The 24,036-nt window shown below is 41.6% G+C and overlaps 1 protein-coding gene across 2 annotated transcripts in view; it reads right to left on the bottom strand.

Annotated features, from left to right (window-relative positions):
• Positions 1 to 247: 247 nt before the first annotated feature.
• Positions 248 to 24,036, bottom strand: part of LOC106557098 (zinc metalloproteinase-disintegrin-like) — a 31,561-nt gene continuing 7,772 nt past the window's right edge. Inside the window, exons 9-17 of one of the 2 annotated variants that reach the window (XM_087703605.1) lie at positions 23,098 to 23,267; positions 19,945 to 20,029; positions 18,594 to 18,724; positions 16,801 to 16,978; positions 15,705 to 15,794; positions 14,444 to 14,645; positions 11,691 to 11,796; positions 9,741 to 9,864; positions 248 to 703 (exon numbers count right to left, since the gene is read on the bottom strand). In XM_087703605.1, the coding sequence (XP_087559731.1) occupies positions 659 to 703; positions 9,741 to 9,864; positions 11,691 to 11,796; positions 14,444 to 14,645; positions 15,705 to 15,794; positions 16,801 to 16,978; positions 18,594 to 18,724; positions 19,945 to 20,029; positions 23,098 to 23,267 (1,131 nt within the window). In that variant the 3' untranslated portion in view covers positions 248 to 658. Of the gene's footprint in view, positions 704 to 8,397; positions 8,813 to 9,740; positions 9,865 to 11,690; positions 11,797 to 14,443; positions 14,646 to 15,704; positions 15,795 to 16,800; positions 16,979 to 18,593; positions 18,725 to 19,944; positions 20,030 to 23,097; positions 23,268 to 24,036 lie in introns of those variants that run through there. The other variant, XM_087703604.1, reaches the window with a different exon arrangement.

The raw sequence follows: 24,036 nt of genomic DNA, 5'->3' as shown, positions 1-24,036 counted from the left end.
TCTTTCTGAGCTAGATTGAGACAGGTGACTGTGAATAAGCTAAATTGAACTTCTTTAATACCAGTAGATATTTCACCTAGAAGGTTTAATTCATGATTGCATGCAAGTTCTTGATACAGTTTACTTCATCAAACCAGATTTGAAAGATGAGCCTTTACAAATATTTGTATTTGGTTTATTTGTATGCCGCCCTTCTCCAGGAGGGACTCAGGGCGGCGAACAACTCAAAGGGGAAAGGGAACATAAATGCAGAATGAGAATAGTTTATTGATAAAAGCAGCTACATCTGGGAAAGCCAGCATAAAATTTTGGGAGAGGAAACATTGCCTTTCAATACGCCAGCTCAAAAGCAGAACTTGTTGCATTAAATGTGCATTGCAATTGGCAAGTGGTAAAATGGCCATTTTTTTTCCTTGACAGCAAATACGTCTGTAGTGTTGTATGTGACCATGGAGTTTTATGACAGGGAAAAGGTTTGATTATAGCAACAGATAATCTGGTTAAATATGGAGAAGAAATATTGCAAATTTTAGATGCCATCTGGAAGCTAAGAATGATTTACTAGTAGGATAAAGACAGGTGTGTCTCTTTGGACTTGAAGGAAGCCTTCTGGAAGGAAGATCTCCAAAATCAAATTATAGAGAATCCAGTGGTTGAATCAACAGGCTGTCTGCACATCAACACAATGCCCGTTGCTGCAGACCTGAAAGTCAAAGTAACAGATTATCAATAGAGCAGGGGTGTCAAACTCAGGGTTGTGATTGACCTGGGGGGGGGGGAGAGAATAGGCATGGCCAGGGTGGGTGTGGCCATCTTAACATTACTTGTGCAAGGTTTGCCTGTGGTGGCTTGAGCGCTCAAAGAAAACAGGCTCCCAAGCTCCATTTTCAGTTGCAAAAGCCTCCTGCAACACTTTGCCAGCAGAAATGGAGTTTGGACCTCCATTTTCGCTGTCACAGGCACCATGGGCAAGTCCTTCACTGTTTTGAGAGTGGCACTGTGGACCAGATCTAAGCAACATGTGGGCCGGATCCAGCCCCTGGGCCTTGAATTTGACACCCCTGCAATAGAGTAAGACAGCACTTTCCTCACAACTAAACTCTGTCGTTCCTTAGCACTAATCCAAATTTCTTTCAGGTTCTACATTGTATAAAAAGACAGGGTGAAGTGATTCCTGATCCTTTCCAATAAGCTTTGGGATTTCTTCAGCACTTCTAAGTGGCTTCACTGAACTGTAGACCTTTGGGTCACAACCAGCTCTGCCCTGATTTTCTCATTTCTCTCTTCCACCTACCCTTGTATGGAGATACCTACAAGTGAAGAGAAAGGACTGTCTCTGTCCAGAAAGTGCTTCCCAGGGAGAAGCACAAGACTCTGAAAAGGCCAGGCACTTTGTTCTTAGAAGAAAGAAACAGCCCTTGACATTAACCTCATTTGTTGTGGCTGCTGTTTGAAGGAAAAACAAAAAAATAAGAAAACCAAAAGAATTCTCAAGGGATACTATTTCTTCTGTGTACATTCACTGTAGTTTGGAAAATCTAAACCAGCTTTCAGCAAGATCCATTATGATATTTGTAGTGATCAACCTTTGGAATCTGAGCACATAGATTAGAGGTAATCTTTTACTAACCTTTTGATCTTCACATTTTGTTCCAGGTTCAACCAATCCAACATCTGGCTTTCCTGGAACATATTTTCTACGGCATTCCCATTCATTTCCACGTCTGCAGTATAACCTACCACACTTTACATCCCTAAAAAAAGGAAACAGTGAATTTATTTTAAATTCTCAGGACTCAGGCTGCTGTCGCTAAATGCCAGGTCTGTAGTACACAAAGCTCCTCTCGTCCGGGACTTAATTTTAGACGAGAGGGCAGACCTGGCATGTATTACTGAAACCTGGCTGGGCCCAGAGGGAGGAGTCCCCCTTGTAGAGCTGTGCCCAGAAGGATTTCAGGTGCTACACCAGCCGAGAGCCCAGGGAAGGGGTGGGGGTGTGGCCGTTGTTATCCGGGAGTCGTTAGTTCCTCGTAGGGTCCCTGCTCCGGAGCTTGTCGGGTGTGAGTCTCTGCTGATAAAGTTGGACCTCAAGGGTCAAGTGGGTCTGCTGTTAACGTACCTGCCTCCCAACAGCGTTGCAGCAGCCCTCCCCTCGCTCCTCGAGTCGGTAGCCGAGCTGGCAATTGAGTTCCCTAGGTTGATGGTCCTGGGGGACTTTAATTTGCCGTCGCTCGGTGAAAACTCTGATGGGGCGCAGGAGTTCATGGCTTCCATGACAGCCATGGGCTTGACCCAAGTAATTCGGGGCCCGACCCATTCGGCGGGGCACACGCTCGACCTCGTATTCCTCTCGGAGCAGTGGATTTGTGATCTTGGTCTGAGGGGTAACGACATCATACCCCTGTCGTGGTCAGACCACTGCCTACTGAGGCTCGACTTCCGGAGGCCAAACCCCCACTGTAGGGAGGAGGAACCGACCAGGTGGTTCCGCCCCAGGCGACTCATGGAACCATTAAGGTTCCAGACGGAGCTTGGGGTCATTCCTGATTCTTTCGCCCACAATCCGGTAGAGACTTTGGCTGCTGCCTGGCATTCGGCAGCATCAGAGGCCCTCGACCGGATTGCGCCACTACGGCCCCTCCGAGGCGGCGGATCCCGGAGACCCCCTTGGTTCACCGAGGAACTCCGGGAGATGAAGCGCCGGAGGAGATGCCTAGAGCACCGATGGAGGTCCAATAAGTCCGAATCGAACCGAGCAATGGTAACCACCTGCACCAAGGAATACACCAGAGCGCTTAGGGCAGCGAAAAGATCCCATATAGCCACCTTGGTTGCGTCCGCTGAGTCCCGCCCAGCCGCCCTGTTTAAGATAACCCGCTCCCTATTAAATAAAAGGGAGGCGGGGGAACCCTTGCAGGGCAGAGCTGAGGATTATGCCCAATTCTTAGCGGACAAAATTGCTCGGTTTCGGTCGGACTTGGACTCCACCCCTGCAGTTCCAGCCGAGGCACAAGAGGATCAGATGGAACATCTCTGGGTTGAGTTTCAGGATGTTACCCCCGGGGATGTGGACAAGGCCATGAGGGCTGTGAGTGCCTCCACCTGCGTACTGGACCCGTGTCCCTCATGGTTGGTTACCAGCAGCAGTGAGGTGACACGAGGCTGGATCCAGGCGGTCGTGACCACCTCTCTTCGGGAGGGGAACTTCCCCGCCGCACTGAAAGCGGCGGTGGTGAGACCCCTCCTAAAGAAGCCATCTTTGGATCCAGCTGTCCTTAATAACTATCGTCCAGTCTCCAACCTTCCCTTTCTTGGGAAGGTTGTTGAGAAGGTGGTGGCCTTTCAGCTCCAGCGGTCTTTGGAGGAAGCAAACTATCTCGACCCCTTCCAGTCAGGCTTCAGACCCGGTTACAGCACTGAAACCGCTTTGGTCGCATTGACTGATGATCTCTGGAGAGCCAGAGATGGAGGACATTCCTCCATCCTGGTTCTCCTTGACCTCTCAGCGGCTTTCGATACCATCGACCATGGTATCCTTCTGCGACGACTGCGGGAGGTGGGGGTGGGAGGCACCGTGTTGCGGTGGTTCTCTTCCTACCTCTCGGACAGGTCGCAGTCAGTGTTAGTGGGGGGGCAGAGATCGTCCCCTAGGCCCCTAACATATGGGGTGCCTCAGGGTTCGGTCTTATCCCCCCTACTATTCAACATCTACATGAAACCGCTGGGAGAGATCATCCGCAGGCACGGGATCAGATACCATCAATATGCGGACGATACTCAACTGTATCTGTCCGCCCCGTGCCAATTCAATGAAGCGGCAGACGTGATGAACCGGGGCCTGGAGGCGGTTATGGACTGGATGAGGGCTAACAAGCTTGTGCTCAACCCAGAAAAGACCGAGTGGCTGTTGTGTTTCCCTCCCAAGGACTCCACCAATATTCCATCTCTCAGGCTGGGGGGTCAAACTCTATACCCCTCAGAGAGGGTCCGCAACTTGGGAGTCCTCCTAGATCCACAGCTATCATTCGACCACCATTTGACGGCTGTGGCTAGGGGGGCATTCGCCCAGGTACGCCTGGTGCGCCAGTTGCGACCCTACCTGAATCGGGAGGCACTCACAACAGTCACTCGGGCCCTCGTGACCTCTAGGCTGGAATACTGCAATGTGCTCTACATGGGGCTGCCCTTGAAGAGCATCCGGCGTCTTCAGCTAGTACAGAACGCAGCCGCGCGAGCGATCGTGGGTGCACCGCGGTTCACCCACATTACACCTATCCTCCGCGAGCTGCGCTGGCTACCTGTCGATTTCCGGATGCGCTTCAAGGTGCTGTTAATCACCCATAAAGCCCTACATGGTAGTGGATCTGGATACTTGAGAGACCGCCTTCTGCCAATTACCTCCCTGCGACCAATAAGATCACACAGATTGGGCCTCCTCCGTATTCCATCGGCCAGCCAGTGTCGGCTGGCAACTACAAGGAGGAGGGCCTTCTCAGTAGTCGCCCCGACCCTTTGGAACGAACTCCCCGTGGAGATTCGTACCCTCACCACCGTCCAGGCCTTCCGCACAGCCTTGAAGAACTGGCTAGCCCGTCAGGCCTGGGGATGAAGATAGTTGCCCCTCCCGAATGATGAATGCATGTTGGTTACTGTTTTTATTATATGTGTCTTTGTTATTGTCTGTATTTCCCCTTCCCCGATTTTATGTGAGCCGCCCTGAGTCCCCTCAGGGAAAAGGGCGGCCTACAAATCTCAATAAAATCACTAAAAAAAAAAAAAAAAAAAAAAAATTGAACAGAATGGAGTAATGAGAGGATGTTTGTTTGGTTATTTCTTGGGTGACTTACAATATAATAAGAAGTTAGAAATTGCTAAAAACAATTATAATTAGAATAAAAGCTAAAAACCAAGATGATGGGCAGCCTGGGGGTGAGAATTGCCTCTTCCTGATCAGCCATCCCTAATGTAGCAGGCCCATGTAGGGGACCCAGGCTAAGGAGCAGAGCCAGGTTCATAGGCTGTTCCGGGGGATCAGAATTCTGGGGTCAGATCTCACTTCTGATAAGAAAATATTGCTAAGCAGAGAAGGCTTTTCTCCTGCACCTGGACAGCCAAAAGTCTTTGGCTGACAGAATCTGAAGCAGGCTCTTTTCACTGAAAGACTGGGTCAGGTCAATCCCAACAAGGTAAAGCAATTCCACCAATATCTTGGACCTATTTCATAAAGGACTTTAAAGGTAATTGGGTTCAGAAGCAAACTGGCAATCTATGCAACTTGTGTAACAATGTGATCACACATGCCATGTTCCAGGGGTGTCCAGCACTATTAGCATCATTGCCTTCTGTGCCAGTTGTAGCTTCTAAGTGCATAGGGTAGCCCTATGCAGAAGTTCAGCTGGGACCAGGGCATGAGTGATGTGCTAACAATCTTGATCCTGGTTTAATATTTAATTTTTTTTGTTTAGTTAGAAATAGAGAACCAGAAGTTTGCTCAGCCTCAATAGAAACTAGTTGCCTCTGACACATAACTGAAAAATCTCACAAGGTGTTTTGGAGATCACAGTTCCTGTATCTCCAACCGGCTCACTGTGATTTCCCTCTGGTCACACTATGACTGCTTGCAATTTGGCAGTTCAAATCTCACCAGGATCAAGACTGACTCAGCCTTCCATCTTTCCGAGGTCGGTAAAATGAGGACCCAGATTATCGGGGCAAGAGGCTGACTCTGTAATCCACTTGGAGATGATTGTAAAGCATTTTGAAGCGATATAGAAGTCTTAGTGCTATGGCTACTGCTACAAGAAAGGGATCAAGGCTATGCCAAAATGACTTTTACATATATGGAAATTGTCAGGGAATTGGGCAGCAGGTGCCATGCTAAATAAATATATTTTACATCGATGTATACAGAAAGCTAGATATTCAGGCAAACAGGAGCCTCATGAGGTAAATCACAGAGCACCCAAGGCACACAGAAAAAAAAAGGCGGAAAAAGGGAGACTCCCCCTCCCCCTTCACACCCATAGCAACCAATCACATTCCAATTTGCCTCATGCAAGAGCAATCGGCTTTAATTGTGTGTTGTGGCTCACTACGCCAACCCCACAGCTCCAGTTACTAAATTTTAATGTCTTAACAAAAGCAAACAAAGATACATTTCTGAATAGGAAACTAAATTCTGTACTATCAAACAAGCCACATGACCTTCAGAGGAAAAAGTTTCCCATCCCTGCAGGAAGTTCAAGGATTGCCAGTCAGCTGCTATTGAGAGGAGCAAGTATATCATAGCAACTAAGGTGTTAAGTTTGGATTGTGGTGATCCAACTCGTCACTTATCATCAACCATGGATCACTATAAGGTTGTTGCTCTCTTACTCCAATTTATCACAAATGGTAATTATTGTAGAAATATAAAATGAGAAGAACCAGCCTTCTCCTGTGCTCTGACTTGAACTACTAAGAGAAAAGGAGTAATAAATGAATGCACCTCAGATCAATGGATTGGTCCACCCCACATGGTGGCAGAGGGGCATGGTCTGTACCTCCATCAATCAATGAATTTTGGCTGATGCTGTCTAGGAGAAGAGCCTGTTTTGGCCCCTGCCTTTCATGATATTCTTTTACTGGAAGTGAGAATTGTACCCTCCTCTTTGGCCTTCTGAAAGGGCCTGAAAACCTGGTCCTAACTGGGGTTCAACATTCTGGGGGTGGCTGTTGGATTGATCCCATCTTTATTCATTTACTTAATGTTCCCCTCCTCTGATAGCTAGTTTGCTATTCTTATTAGTGTTAAGTCCTCACAGTTACGACTGCGGGGGTGTCCATCAAGGGGAGCAGCCATCCTATTGGATATGACGCGGCTGCCAGCTGGTCGGAGAATTGCAGCCAGCCGATTGGTTACACCTCTGACAGGTCAGGTATAAAAAGCTGTCAGGGGAACCGAGAGTTGTTCTAGCTATTCTGCTGTTGTTCAATAAAATCAGTTGCATTTTAAACCGTCTCTGTTCTCATCAGTTGTAGTAACTGAGTAATTAGTTATTCCTCTTTCTTATTTTATTATGTACTAGTTTTAATATTTATAAGCTTCCCAGAATCATCTCTGGACAAAATGGGCAGCTCATGAATAATAATAAATTAATTTAGAATAATAAAATAAATAAAATAAAATTTAGCAATGAATACTCCAGAATCTAATGTATATTATCAAATACGTTCATGGTAGCGCAACATCTTCTTCAACGTAAAATTTACCATGTTGTTAAGAATGTGGTTGATACATTCAAGGCAATCTGATTTTGGACTATGAGAATCTGATATCCCTCAGTTCCAAATTATAAGACACTTGAAGTTTTTATATCACTTTTTAAGATCACAGAAAGACGAACACTAGGAAGAGATTGAATGTGTGCTTTTAAATAGCATTTTGTTGCTAAATGTTGCATGTGGTGGCTTTAATTGACCAAGTGAGTTACTCTTGCTAACTGATCCGGTCAGAGAAAGCAACTTATCCTTCAGGAGATAAGCTGTTCCATTTGGGTGATAAAATAGGATTTCTGTCTGGATATCATGAGGGAGAAGACCGATCCCCCCACTCTTGATTGTTCACAGATGACTGTAGATTGTTGAGATATGTAGATAAAACATATCTGAGTATGTTTTCACAACCCACAAAGTAATGGTGGAAGATTGCATGGAAGGGAATTCCTGCTCTGACAGAACTACTGAAAATTGGGGAAAATTTGCTGCTAGAGATGAAGTAACTACTTTAGGTGGCAGGCTTTGAATGCAGTTTGAAATCATATTTATTTAGCTAACTTTCTCACCCAGTCTTGAGAACTATCATTTAGATTTTTCCACTGTAGATTATTCATCCATCTTTCATAATTTCTGGGCTTCATCCTGGAAACTTTGCAATCAGACAGAGAGCCTGGTACCCAGTTTAAATGAATAATGTGAGATTACATTTTTTAAAAAAAAAACTGTTCTAAGGCTTTGCTTTCCTGAAAATATGATTCCCACAGCAATGGTTTATTAGAAAAAAAGAATGTTATTTATTGATTGGTTTTGGTGCCAGACTATCGAGGGTTTTGTACTGGACTTGTGAATTATCTGTTCACTTATAGTGACAATTCACCCTACAGTATCAAAGTGAAACATTTTCAAGGAAAAAACAAGAAAGTCCAGTAACCTTTTGAAAAGCACACATGTTGCAATATGGGAAAGATTTATATTTAGAGACTCTTTCTGAACTAGATTGAGACAGATGACTGTGAATAAGGTAAATTGAACTTTAATACCAGGAGATATTTCACGTAGAAGGTTTAACTCATGATTGCATGCAAGTTCTTGATACAGTTTACTTCACCAAACCAGATTTGAAAGATGAGCCTTTACAAATGCAGAATGAGAATAGTTTATTGATGAAAGCAGCTACATCTTGGAAAGCCAGCATAAAATTTTGGGAGAGGAAGCAATTCCTTTCAATACACCAGCTCAAAAGCAGAAAATGGCCATTTTTTTTCCTTGCCAGCAAATAACCTTGTGGTGTTGTACGTGACCATGGAGCTTTGTGCCAGATAAAAGTTTGATTATAGCAAAAGATAATCAGGTTAAATATGGAGAAGAAATATTGCAAATTTTAGGTGCCATCTGGAAGCTAAGAATGATTTACTAGTAGGATAAAGACAGGTGTGTTTCTTTGGACTTGAAGGAAGCCTTCTGGAAGGAAGATCTCCAAAATCAAATTATAGAGAATCCAGTGGTTGAATCAGTAGGCTTTCTCCAGTTCAACACAACGCCCGTTGCTGCAGACCTGAAAGTCAAAGTAACAGATTATCAATAGAGCAGGGGTGTCAAACTCAGGGTTGTGTTTGACCTGGGAGGGGGCAGAATAGGCATGGCCAGGGTAGGTGTGGCCATATTAACATCACTTGTGCCAGGTTTGCCTGTGGTGGCTTGAGTGCTCTGCCAGAGAAAACAGGCTCCCAAGCTCCATTTTCGGTTGCAACAGCCTCCTGCAACACTTTGCCAGTAGAAATGGAGTTTGGACCTCCATTTTTGCTGTCAGATTCACCGTGGGCAAGTCCTTCAGTGTTTCCAGAGTGGCATTGTGGATCAGATCTAAGCAACATGTGGGCTGGATCCAGCCCCTGGGCTTTGAACTTGACATCCCTGCAATAGAGTAAGACAGCACTTTCCTCACAACTAAACTCTGTCATTCCTTAACACTAACCCAAATTTCTTTCAGGTTCTACATTGTATAAAAAGACAGGGTGAAGTGATTTCTGATCCTTTCCTATAAGCTTTGGGATTTCTTCAGCACTTCTAAGTGGCTTCACTGAACTGTAGACCTTTGGGTCACAACCAGCTCTTCCCTGATTTTCTCATTTCTCTCTTCTACTCTCCCTTGTATGGAGATACCTACAAGTGAAGAGAAAGGACTGTATCTGTCCAGAAAGTGCTTGCCAGGGAGAAGCACAAGACTCTGAAAAGGCCAGGCACTTTGTTCTTAGAAGAAAGAAACAGCCCTGGACATTCACCTCATTTGTTGTGGCTGCTGTTTGAAGGAAAAACAAAATAATAAGAAAACCAAAAGAATTCTAAAGGGATACTTCTTCTTCTGTGTACATTCACTGTAGTTTGGAAAATCTAAACCAGCTTTCAGCAAGATCCATTATGACATTTGTAGTGATCAACCCTTGGAATCTGAGCACATAGATTAGAGGTAATCTTTTACTAACCTTTTTATCTCCACATTTTGTTCCAGGTGCAACCAATCCAACATCTGGCGTTTCTGCAGAATAAGCCCCTTCGCATTTCAATTCATTTCCATGTCTGCAGAATAACCTGCCACACTTTACATCCCTGAAAAGGAAACAGTGAATTCATTCTAATTAAAAAGAATGGAATAATGAGAGGATGCTTGTTTGCTTATCTCTTGGGTGACTTACAATATAATAAGAAGTTAGAAATTGCTAAAAACAATGATAATTAGAATAAAAGCTAAAAACCAAGATGATGGGCAGCCTGGGGGTGAGAATTCCCTCTTCCTGGTCAGCCATGCCCAAGGATGGGCATGTAGGGGACCCAGGCCAAGGGGCAGTGCCAGGTTCATAGGCTATTCCGGGATGCCAGAATTCTTGGGGCAGATTTCACTTTTGATAAGAAAATATTGCCATGCAGAGAAGGCTTTTCTCCTGCACCTGGATAGCCAAAAGTCTTTGGCTGACAGAATCTGAAGCAGGCTCTTTCCACCGAAGGACTGGGGCAGGTCAATCCCTAAAAGGTAAGGCAATTCCACCAATATCTTGGACCTATCTCATAAAGGACTTTAAAGGTAATTGGGTTCAGAAGCAAACTGGCTATCTATGGAACTTTTGTAACAATATGGTCACACATGCCATGTTCCAGGGGGGTCCAGCACTGTTAGCATCATTGCCTTCTGTGCCAGTTGTAGCTTCTAAGTGCTCTGCAAGGGTAGCCCTATGCAGAAGTCCAGCTGGGACCAGGGCATGAGTGATGTGCTAACAATCTTGATCCTGGCTTAACATTTACATGTTTTTGTTTAGTTAGAAATGGAGAACTAGAAGTTTGCTCAGCCTCAATAGGAACTAGTTGCCTCTGACACATAACTGAAAAATCTCACAAGGTGTTTTGGAGATCACAGTTCCTGTATCTCCAACTGGCTCACTGTGATTTCCCTGGTTTTAAGGATGAAGATGGTTGACTCAGGATTCTAATCTTAAGAGCAAGTAATGCATCTGTTATCCACCTGGAAATCCCTGAAAGCAGATTTAAGAGACTTTAGAGATTTTCCAGATTTCTAGCTTAAAAATCTCATTATCTCTGATTAATTGATGATAGGAGATGATGGGAGTTGAAATCTAAAGATTGATACTACAGTGTGTAATAGCCAAAAGAAGAATTTGGATTTATACACATGACTAAAAGATAATGTGGCTTAATGTTTAGTTTGGGTTCAACATGTGCAAATTTGGCCATAGTGATTTCTAAATCATGATTTATGACTAAATGCAATTCATAAACACATCAACCAGGGTCTGCTCAGTATTATGCAGGGTAAACAAGCTGGGTGATGTCAGCCCAAAGAGAAAAGCTGATTATAGCGTAGTTCTATTACTTATGACCAAAATGTGTCAAGAATTTCCATTTCTGAACAAGGTTGTTGGTAAGTGAGCTGCACCCAATTTTATAATCTTTTTGCCATGGTTGTTAAGTGAATCACTACAATTGCAAAATAAATCACATTGTTGTTAAGGAAATCTGATACCCCCATTGTCTTTGATTTATTGGAAGCTGGCTGGAAGGTCGCAAAGAATGAACATGTGATCTTGGGACACTGCACCAAGCCAAGCACCCAAATTTTGGTCACATGACTATAGGAATGCTGCAAAGGTTGTAAGTGAAAAGGCAAGTTCCAAGTCACTTCTTGGAAGTCATTAAATAAATGGTTATGTCAAGAACTATCTGTCATTTCTGACACAATGTTTTAAAAGTTAGTTTCCCAAGATGGAAAACAAAGGAAAATTAGCCATTCAGAAATTGATTCACATGTCTACTGTTTTAGCCAGATGGCAGAATCATATTCCCGCAGATGTGGACCCTAAAATATTTCTTATTATCCTTATATAATATCATCATCATAGAAATAAATAATTTAGATTGCTTACTTTGATTCACATGGAATCGTTACACCATTTTCCCTTCTGCAGTAGCCATAATAATACCCTCCTTTGTTAAGCTTATCAAAGCATCCATCTGGAGCCACGTTTGCATCTTCAAGAAAGAGTGAGAAACCAAGACAAATACATGAATGTATAATATGCCAGCAGGATAAAGAATAACTTAAGAGATCCCAGAGTATTAAAGAAACTATAGTTAATATTTACTTATTTGTAAGCTACTATTTTGTAACTCATTATTTATCTAATCCTCATTATGCCTGAATCATTCTCTATCTGATACAGTGCTACACTAAACTTCCTTATTGAATTTTATGGCACAAAAGCTGAAGCCACTTTTATGCCTCTTGCAGAAGATCATGCAGAAAATCAATGGCTGGAGGGGAATCTGAATGCAGTTTCATTCCTCTGTGTGCTCATTCTCATTTTCCAACTTTAACACTGTTGTAGAAATATCCCTGTGCTGGAATGTAGTGAGGAGGGAGATCCCTGTGTGGGAGATGATGAAGTCCAGATGAGTAAGAGTCCATTCACACACCACAGATATTACATGTGAGAGAAAAGGTGAAGACAGATCCTCTCTAATAGTTTACATAGTGTATTTTATGCAGACAGCAGAGTTCTTAGTCCAGCAAGATTTTGTTTACAGGTATGAAAGAAGAAAGAACTCAGCATGGAAGAATCATTATGTGTTATTCTTGATTTGAGGCCTGGGTATAAGCCTTTTTGAAGATAGCTTGACTACTTGCAAAAGATTGAAGTATTATAATTCTTTGGAATGTTACATCATTTCACGCTATTTACTGACCAAAATAAAGAACTCTTGGTTTGAATTGAGAGTTTCCATTTTCAAAGCAATGTAAATAATCCAACAAGTGCCTGTTTATTGTCTAAATCACATGTTGTATAAATCCAATGGATCAATTGATTATGCAAGTGGAACAATGTTCTGACTTGCTGTTTGGATTCCCTGTCACCATCACATGTCATCTGACTCTTTATAAACAATTTAGACAAGGGGATAGAAGGGAACTCATCAATTTTTCTGACAACAACAAGCTGACAGGAATGGCCATCATTTGAGAACATAGGCTTAAGATCCAGAAGGATCTTGAGAGACCTCAACACTTTACCCTATCTAACAAAATAAATTCAATAGTGAAAAAAGTAAAAAACAGTTATATATTTAGGCAAGAACAACCAAATCACAGGTACAGAATAGGTGATACCTGGCTCAATACTATAACTATAAGAGGGATCTTGCAGTCCTAGTGGACAATCACTTAAATATGCACCAGCACTGTGTTGCAACTGCCAAAAATCCAACACAGTCCTAGGCTACATTAACAGGGATAAAATCAAGATTATTAGAAGTGTTAGTACCACTTTATAATGCTTTTGCAACACCACATTTGAAATATTGCATCTAGTTTTGTTCGCCACAATATAAAGCAGATGTTGAGATTCTAGAAAAAATACAAAGAAAAGGAACAAATATGATAATGGAATTGAAGGCTAATGAAGAAATTTCCTGACAGAACAATTAATCAATGGAATGGCTTGCCTTCGGAGGTTGTGGATGCTCTAGCATTAGCTGAGGTGGTGCAGTGGTTAGAGTGCAGCACTGTAGGCTACTTCAGCTGACTGCAGTTCTGCAGTTTGGCTGTTGAAATCTCACCGACTCAAGGTTGATTCAGCCTTCCATCCTTTCGAGGTGGGTAAAATGAGGACCCGTATTGTTGGGGGCAATATGCTGACTCTGTAAACTGCTTAGAGAGAGCTGAAATCCCTATGAAGTGGTATATAAGTCTAACTGCTATTGCTATTGCTATTGCTATTAGAAGTTTTTAAAGAAGAGAATGGAAAAGGTATACGGTTTCCCTCTTGATCAGGGGGTTGGGCTAGAAGATCTACAAGGCTCCTTCCAACTCAGTTATTCTGTTAATTCTGACTCTTTATTTAATGACCCCAAACATTTATTTGGGTTTTGTATATGCAAAGCCTCACTGCACCACTGATTTATGGCCAAGATAAATCTCCATGCTTACTGAAAACTATCTACCTTATATGAAAAAGGGAAAATTATTTTCAGTTTCCTTTTCAACATAAAACCATGCTGAAAATTTTGTGAGTAGTCTGAAAGTCAGGAGTAATGAGTGACAAAAATAACATCCCCCAAGATCTTTTCTTCAATTATTGTGCCAAATGTAAAGAAAAGTTTGATCCTGGGGTTTGAATATTCTTAGCACACAGTCCCATAATCAATTTATACTATCTCTCATTGAGATTGGCTCATATCTTTGTCCAATTTGGGAATGTATCCACAACCAACAAAAGATCCTTTCCCCAAACTCTGTCTTTCCAGATTTCTTGACTGCAACTACCATCATCTTGGACCATTGGCCATGTTCTCAAAGGATGACTGGAGCTTTCAGAAGATCCGGAGGGCTGGTCTCTAAAGCCTCCAAAGAAAGAACTTCATCTTGAAATTTTTTTCCATCTTTACAAAACCCTCAGAAATTGTAGGTGCTCCAACACTGGAGATTTTTAAAGATGGGAAATGATATATGGTTTCCTGATTGAGCAGGGAGTTGGACTAGCAGACCCCCAAGGCTCCTTCTTACTCTGTAATATGTAATCATGATTTACTATGGATACCAAGGAGAAAATCTTTGATTTATGCAATGACTGTCTTATTCTTTTTCAATAAAACTACTTTTGAAATCCTCTGGTTGACTTACCTGCCGATTCATTTAATTGAATAAAACATTGTTTCTGCATGGTGGGGCATTTCCCATTGTAGCAGTAACCTTGGTTGTTTTGGCATGGTTCTCCATTCTTCTTGAAGCTATCTGTGGGACACTCAGCCGATCGGCCAGTGCAGAGATCAGCCTCGTCACAGTCATCCTTTGCTGGCCGGCACACTTTTCTTGCTTTCTTAAACTGTGGGTGAGAATGGAAAATACTCCCATCTATAATTCTTTAGCAGCAGAGATCAGAGTCAAACTATGATTCATAACACATTTCAAAATTTCCTCTTCATCTTCTTGAGGACTACTAAGTAAGGCATCCCTTGCAAAAATTGCCATTTTGCAATTGTGTATTGTGCCTAGAAGACAGTTGCAGCCTGTCTTCTTTGCTATGGGAAAATGATTGCAATGAAAGGCCCGATTCCTGAAACACAAGACTTACATATTGGCTGACCATGAAGTGAAAATCAATTGGGCTGCCTCGAAAAAGCAGCCAAAGTTTAATTGATGAACTTCTCATGATATATTTTTATTTTCTTACATGGGAAGAAGCATTCACAGAATTTTCTGTGGTGCTGAAAAATGTCTTCTCTTCTTATGAATCTGGGCTTGTGATGAAAATATGGAAAGAACAAAATGATTTGGGACTTATGCTCAAAACGTTCATTGCAGAGTCAACTGGGACCCCATATGGAAGGAATGAGGAAATTACACCTCTCTCTTCATGAACCTGCAGCACTTCCAGAATGTGCCACCAAAATAACTGAATTTAGAGCTTTAGAAATCAGGTAGAGAATTTAAGGAGGGGGTGGGAGAGAAGCAATTTTATTTCCAGAAATCTCTTAAACCTATTTCCATCCTAAAAATCTCAGTGAGAAAAATGTCACAGCATTACCAGAGACCTCCCAGAACCTTCCCAAAAGTCAAGGAGCTAAGTTAGGGCATCAATCTCAAACATTAGGCACATTTATTTAAATTGGACATCCATGCAAAGTCAATCAAAGAACAAATTTATTATTTTCAGAGATTTAATGTACAGAAAGTGGGTATTTTCAAATAAGACAAGGCTGAAATTTTGTTACATTATCCTCCCTATGGATATGTTCATAAGGGTCAAATAAGCTGGAAGATGGGATAGGAATAGATTAAAATGTTTTGATCATAGTAAGCAGCCAAGAGATATTACATTTTTATATGGCTAGTATGGAGCAGAGTAAAATCTCTCTTGGTGTTAAAAATAAACAAGTCTTACTCTGCATTTCTTACAACACTCTTCAGCGTCACACTGTGCCCCAGGTTTCAGCTTACAAGTTGCAGCATCACAACAGGTACTTTTACAATCCTGAAAAGCAAAACATATCAAATGATGTCATAGACTTCTCAGCCTGGTCTTTTTTTATTGGTCTATTTTGAAGAGGGAAACTGAGAAGGAAAAGATATGTCTCTAATGGGTTCCCTCTTATGGGTTAAAGCTAGCAAATGCACAAACAGTTGGTTATTATAAACGGCTGATTGCATATCTATGTGAAACAGACTTATCTGATATTTCCTATGTGAAAACAATAAAACAAATAAACATATCCTCACCTCCCAATTGAGCCCCTATTCCTTTCTTATTCATGAGGGATTTTGTAATCTTCATGCCAGCCTTGGAGGTAATTCAAAGAAGAAGCACCAACAATGAATATTAACACTACCCTTATTTTAAGGTTACAGTAGCAGAATCTTTAAATACTGAATGTACATTTCTATCCTCTCATTTTTATGGACCAAAAGAATAGGTGGGATCTGTTCTCCTTGAGACGATTGCCTTGTCCCCTTGCTTCAGCAGGCTAATCTGTCACACTTATGTGACCATTGAGTAGATTATTCCTCCTTATTTTGTCTCTCAAGGACATTCTTACAAACCATTATATGTGTATTTAACAATATAAAGAGATCACTTCAGGAAATCACAGTTCTTATAAAAATATCATTAGGGATCAGAGCATAGATCAAAGATCATAAGTTCTGGGAGGAAGCAGTCAGGAAAATAGTGGGACAGATAATGTGTCCATGTCAACAAAATAGGGTTTTCAGTAGGGAAGAATTTTGTTGGAGAGCTAAATCACCCATGTTTAAAACTATGCTGTCTTCCCCAATTGTTAGTGAGATACCAGTTCTTTATTCCTCCATGACTGGTTCCTCAAATCCAATAAGCCACAGCATTCATGCATGTAGATAAAGCACATAAACCTATGCCATTCAGAAGCCAACCTATTGCATGGCTTAAACCACTTAGATAGCCAGATGATTTTTGAAGGAGAAAATTTTTGAAAACACTCTTGTTGATTTAAAAAAAAAAATACCTCAGGAGAGCCACAGTCACATTCTTCTCCCGTCTCCACAAAGTAATTTCCACAAACTGCAGGTGCATCAATATCTGTTTTCAAGGGTTTGTTGAGAATGCATTCTGGGAGTTTTGAAGTTAGATACGTCTTGCATTGCTCAACACTACAAGAGCTGAAGTCATAGAGAGGGACATCACTGCAGAGATGAAACAAAGTAAGATCAGGACATTATCCATATCTGAACTAGAAACAGAATTCATTGCAAAAACATATAAGATGGAAAAGGGATGGTTAATGAAGAAATACAGTGATTTTTTTCTCTAAAGCTAACAAAGTGATTTGTTAGTGAATCTTTTCTCTAAAGCTAACAAAGTGAGTAAGAGAACTATTTGTTCCCTTGATCTTACTCCCAGATTATGCTCTCTCAGTTTTATATCCACCAATTTTCTTTCCTTTTTTAACCAAATAAATTTTCAGTGAGAGCTCCATGGGATATTAGTTGATTGAGCTTCTTCTTCAGTTTCAATGGGCTGCCTTTCATTTTCATTTTTAGGCAGCCTCTCTGTGGAAGGACAATAATATAAATTGAAGGGGAAATAGTGGGAACTTGTTTTTCTTTTTCTTTTTTGGAGAGAGAATACTTTTTATAGCAATGAATACTTTGAGGCACATAGAGAGCTAAGTATACTAACTCTCTATTTGCCTTAAACTAATAATTGTTGAATTCTTTTGTTGAAAAGGTCATAATATCAGCGGTGTCACACTGACCTCTGAAGCTGCATTCTTAAATAGATGCAAACATGTTATCATAAGCCCACCCATACATCTTTCTAATATTAATACAAATCAATAGGAATATAATCATTGGCCCTCAGGTTAGGGGCTGAAAACAAGAACACAAAGACAATCTGCAGGTGGTCATAAAATAGACAAGATCTTACAACTCTTACACAAAGGTTATGGGGAGTTTTGCAATAGACAATTGCTGAGAAGATTTCATCAATTTGTTTTGCTTCGTTTTTCCTTTTCTTTTTCCCTCTTGATGAAGCAAAGGCTAAACATGCACCTGGAACAAAATATTGCTAGTCCTTGACTTGCTGCCACAGAATTTCCATTGCCAAGCAAGCCAGTTGTTAAGTGAGTCATGCTGAGTTTTATAATCAGTTTTGCCACTTTGTTAAGTGAATCACACAGTCATTAAGGGGCTCCAGCTTGCTCCTTTGACTTTACATATGGAAGGACAGATGGGAAAGTCACAAATGACAATTACATGAATGCAGGATGCTACAACCACCATAAATACATACTGGTGTTGTCAACTGCCCAAATTTTAATTCTGTGACTGAAGGGAGGCTGTAAAGGCTGTAACTGTGAGGACCAGTCATAAATCACTGTTTTCAGTGCCATTGCTACTTCAAATGGTTGCTAAACAAATGGTTGTAAGTCAATCACTCCCTGTATGTTGTTCCCTGTTAGTTTCAGAAGAATGCAATGTATGTCAGAGATGTAACATACCTTTTATGTTACAAGGGGCAAGGGAAAACAATAATCCTCCCCCCCCCCCATTCTGCTTCCTATTGTGGAAATTTTGGATGTTTTGTCTCTTGGGCTATTCTGTTTCTTTAAACTCTTGTGTTTTGGAGGAAGCTACTGAATGATTGCTATTCAATTGTTGAGAGCAGTTCCACCTTTATAACTTCCTAACTATTTAATTTTTGTGAGTCCTCACTATATTTAATTTCACAGTTAATTGCAAGTATTTAAAAAATAACTTAATTGGAAAGGCATTAAAAGTGTTCCTCAATCCTTACGTTAGTTGCGGAGTCATAATGCATGTGTCAGCAGGGCAATTACAGCCATTTGTGTCATGACTCATGCCCAGATTATGACCCAACTCATGGGCCATTGTAGTTGCCATCAAACCTGTATCTTCGGTATGATCCTAAAGAAAAGAGAATACTTTGTTTATTGTTAGTCTGCCAAGAAACTGAAAGTGAATTCAATTATCATTAACATTAATTGTCTAAAAATGATGACTAAGTGAAAAATTTTGAGTTGAGGATACCATCTCAGAATTCATCTAGGTAGCTCTTCTGAATGAATGCATGCCCACCAAGACTCCAGAACATACACAAATACATCCAGAAGAAAACTTTAAATCCCGGAAGTTACAGCAAAGGAGAAGATCCAAACTGATCCATCCACTGTCTGCATTTATTTATTTATTTAAATAATTTTTATTGAATGTTTTCATCTTTAAAAACAGAATAGAAAAACACCACACGGACAAACAAAACACAAAACATACATGAGAATATAAAGTAATTATACATCTATCTTCATTTATTTAGTAATTAAAACTTAACAGGCAACTTCTGTCCAAAAATATTCAGCAATTTTTGTGCGAGTTAGTATTTTCACAATATTGAAGGCTGAAGTCCTAAACAGGCTTAAGAATGAATTATTATTTCTGAATAAAAATGACTTTCTTGAGCAAACAAGTTTAGAATTACCTCGTACTATTTGAATCCTAACTGTGCTTCTTAAGAAACAAAACTTTATGAGTTTTTTTTATTGCCATGTTTTTCAATTCTTTCTATGTGAACAAAAATTAAGTTATTTGTTTCTCAATAAATGCATATTATCACCTTAAAGAATATAGTTTTCTTGTAGAGTCTTAAAATACTGCAGTTTTTTTCCTTTTTAAGTAGGTTTAGAATTCCCTCATTTTCTCAATGCGCATTAATTCAATCATAGGCAATCTAGATCCTAAATTTCTTGTAAGAAAACAAGAGTGATTCATGTTTGTCATTAGGATTGCTAAGAATATGGTTCAGAAGCATTATTTGGGAGTGTTGTAATCTGTTGTAACCTGCTTATTTGCCAATCAGAGCACAGTTAGACTCTTCCAGAAACATTATAATATATTGTCACCTTCTGATATATAGCTCATGGCATACAAAAAGCTCAATCTACATGTCTAGAATGCATTGTACCAAAATGCCATCAATTGAGGCAGGACCCAGAAATGTCAAATCTGCAAATAAAGATGGATGAAAATGATTTGGATAAAAAAGAAGATTCTTTATTTGTAAAGAAGTTATGCCTATATAGGCGTTTTCATTTGAGTACAAATAGGTAACAGGTATCATTTCTACTAACCTGAATAATTGCTACAGAGTCGTCTGACTCGCAGATGCTTCTCATGGGAGCATATCCTACAGTATCTCCTTTGAAGTCAATGGCCCTATAAGACAGAAGGGGAGATCAATGAGAAAGGGACTCTTCATTACCAGAATGAGGAGGAAAAAAACCCATAAAAATAATATTATGAGAAACTGTATGATAAGGAGAACATTCTGGAAAATAATATACAACAGTATTTGGAACAATCCGTACTCCCTAAAGTACCGGACACGGTTAAATATATGTTGAATGAATGAATGAATAACCATGAAGAAATGGACAGAAGAATAATTAAGACACAACAGAATAACAAAACATCAGGGCTTGATGGGCTACTGGCAAAAATTTACAAAAAACTAGAAGAGACATTAAACCCAGTGATGTTGGAAGTATATATTGAAGAACTGCTAGAAGCAGAAATTCCAAACTCATGGATGGAAGAAAACAGCATTCTCATACTAAAAGATGATTCAGATTTAATGCAGAAAAAAAATTACAGGGCAATATCTTTACTGAATGTGGACTATAAAATATATGCTTAGACAATAGCAGAGAGATTTTAAAAGTATTTGAATGAATTTATACATTTAGGCCAGAATGGATTTCTGCCAAGGGACAGATTAAAAACAATATGAGAGTGATTTTAAACACATTGGAATATTATGAAATGCATCCTAGAAAATAAATGGGGTTAATGTTTCTAGATGCCCAGAAAGCATTTGACAACATTAATTGGCAATTTATGTTATTACAACTGGACTTTGGAGAGAGATTTATTAATATGATTAAAGCAATATATAATAAATAATCAACTAAGGTGATGATAAATGGGGACATGAGAGAGAACTTTGATATTAAAAAAAGGCACTAGACAGGGATATCCACTGTTGCCGCTGCTATTTATACCCCTTTGGAAATGTTAACCAGGAATATTCAACAAAATAAAGAAATAAAAAAAATGGAAATTTAAAAAGAGAAATACAAGCCACAGGCATTTGCAGATGGCATGCTTTTCATATTAGAAGACCCCTTAGAAACTGCCAACCTAGCAGTTCAAAAGCACATAAACATAAGTAGATAAATAGTTACCATTTTGGTGGGGGAGAGGTAACAGCATTCCATGTGCTTTTGGTATTTTGACATTGACAAAGTTGGCTCTTCAGCTATGAAAAAGAGCTTGTGTGTGTGTGTGTGTGTGTGAATTGCTAAGAATTAAAAATAGATTGGATATTTTATTATTTTACTTTATTCTTGGTTTATCTGTTGTGTAATGCAAGCATTCATTTAATTGATGCAGAGTGGGAACCAAAGCATTACTTAATCAAATTAAAAATGCATGTGTAAGTAGAGGCAAAGCATAGCAGGATAATCATTTGAGTTTCAATTTTAAATCCAAGTGAAATGAAATCAATCTCAGTATTTGAACTGTTTCTCAAAACCAGCTCTCATCTAAAAAAAAGCAGTTGACTGACATCAGTGACGTGCGGTGAGCTTCATCGCCAGTGAGGCAAGCGTGAAAGCCCCGCCGAAGCCCCGGCGCCGCATCCGCCATAGAGCGGGACCTTCACCGGCCATGAAGCTCACCGCATGTGACTCGGCAGTTCAAACTCTGCTCTGCAGCCCAAGCTTTCTCCTCCCAGCAACGTGGCCTGTTGGACACAGTGGTGGCGGGGGAGGAATGGGCTGGGTGGGCTGGCTGGCTGGGGAGGGGGGAGCCCTTTAAAGCCCTGCTGCCATGCCTTCCCAGCAAGACTTCCTTTCGGCTCGCGGTTTCCCTTGCCTGCCTTAACCAAAGCTTGGCGCCCTGCCTCTGCTTTCGCGCTCTCCCTCTCTCAGCTGTGCAGCAGCTTCGGCGGCAGCTCTCGGCCTATGGCAGCAACATCGCGCAGGCTGTGGAAGGAGAAGGAGGAGGAGGGGGGAACCAAGAGAGGCTTTTACCGGGCATGCGCCCCAAAGCCAGGACCATCATTGTGCCTCAAGCCGCGTTTCTTCCTGCAAAGCCCTTCGGGCAACCCAAGAGCTCCGCCTGATGCCCGAAGGGCTTTGCAGGAAGAAACGCAGCTTGAGGCGCAATGACGGTCCTGGCTGTGGGGTGCACGCCCGGTAAAAGCCTCTCTTGGTTCCCCCTCCTCCTCCACCTCCTTCCACAGCCTGTGCAATGTTGCTGCCATAGGCCGAGAGCTGCCGCCGAAGCTGCTGCACAGCTGAGAGAGGGAGAGCGCGAAAGCAGAGGCAGGGCGCCAAGCTTTGGTTAAGGCAGGCAAGGGAAACCGCGAGCTGAAATGAAGTCTTGCTGGGAAGGCGCGGTAGCAGGGCTTTAAAGGGCTCCCCCCTCCCCAGCCAGCCAGCCCACCCAGCACATTCATCCCCCGCCACCACTGTGTCCAACAGGCCAGGTGTCTCACGTTTATGGCGGACATAAACACGAGACACTTGGCCTGTTGGGACACACCGGCAAGAACGTCCCTGCCGCCTCCGCACTCCGCCGCCCCACCCCCCCTGCCTCCTTCGACCCCACCGCTGTGAAGAAAGAAAAAAACACACACACACAAACCTCACAATAAAAAAATTACAAATTAAATTATAATAAATTTGAATCCTCCCCCCTCCCTCTGTCCGATCCACCTTTTCCAGCTGTGGAAACTCTCTCAACTCTCCTCTTGTCCGTCCAACATAAGCGTGCTCAACGTAAGCATGCTCATAAGGCATGATTCGCTGCTCCCCGATCAGGAGTCGGGAGAATCAGTGCCTAATTTGCATATGAAAGTTTTCGCTTGTTAACTCCTCCTTAACTTTTAAAAGGCGAACAATTCCTTAGGCAAAAGAGGCCCCGAGTTCTCTGGCCTCCTCCCATAGTTAACACTGAGAGCAGACACCAAGCCACTGTGACTTTGAATCTGGTAGCAACTACCCTGGCTTTAATTATTTTTTAAAAATTATTTAAAATTCTTTCTTTTCCCTTAGGAGACTGGTGAGGCCCCGCCTCCCCTGCCTCTAGTGACTGCACGTCCCTGGTTCACATATGGTTTAAAGTACACAGCATAGAGTGGAAAAGCTGTACAAGCACTAATCTTCCCATAATACTCCACTCCCAGACATCCCTCTCCCTTTCCCCACAATGAGACGTACGTGAGTAATTGAGCATTATCATTCCCTTTGCGTGGCAGCAAATCTGTTTCTCTCCATGTTTCAAATAACTCCAAAGTGGCCTCGTTTGATTCCGTCACGTTAATCTTATCTCTGTTGTTCCAAAATTCTATGCCAACCAGTGCAACATGAATTCGCAAAGGTCTCATCATCTGTCAGGTGGACATGGCAACAATCAGAAACTCAAATACAAGTAGAAACCTTTCAAGATTAAAAAGCAACTGATATTGGCTTCTATGGGCAGGTGAAGGGAAAAAAATATCTAGGCATCAATAGAAGAGAAATCCTTGTAGCTCAAGGTTGAATGGTGGAGTCCTTGGTGCTCCTCCCTATGACCAATTAGATCCTACAGATTAGGCCTCCTCGGAATACCATCCGCTAGCCAATGTCGTCTGTCGTCCCCTCTGGGGAGGGCCTTCTCTGTGGCTGCTCCGGCCCTCTGGAATGAACTCCCCATGGAGATCCGGACCCTCACAACCCTTCCGGCTTTCCGCAAAGCCACTAAGATGTGGCTGTTCCAGCAGGCCTGGGGCTGACGAGTTCACAAACTGTTGTGATTGTTGTTTTGTTTTTAATTTTGTTTGTCTTCTGTTCTGTTTGTATTTCCCCTCCTTTTGGTTTGTTAGCCGCCCTGAGTCCCTTGGGAATAGGGCGGTATACAAGTTGAATAAACCTTAACCTAACCTCCTTTCTGCTCTAAAGTTGTTTAGTCAGATAATGAAATGTCTGCAAGGAAACCAACAAGTTCAGACAGCACTAAGGACTCCATATATTGGGCAAATAATAACAATAACAATAATAAATGAATCAATAGTCAATGAAATTTGTGTAGTTGATTATTCTCTTTAATCAGGAACAGAAGAGGAGGAGGACTGAAGGGATATTTGGCTCATTGATCTTTCTGCTGTCTCCCTGATTCCA

This window comes from Thamnophis sirtalis, unplaced genomic scaffold (genome assembly GCF_051295495.1).
Source record: "Thamnophis sirtalis isolate CommonGarterSnake01/CBP01778 unplaced genomic scaffold, rThaSir2_p1.2 scaffold_2, whole genome shotgun sequence".
In the NCBI taxonomy this organism is placed as follows: domain Eukaryota; kingdom Metazoa; phylum Chordata; class Lepidosauria; order Squamata; family Natricidae; genus Thamnophis; species Thamnophis sirtalis.
Note: the sequence above shows the minus strand (reverse complement) of the source record. Positions and strands in the feature narration are given on the sequence as shown.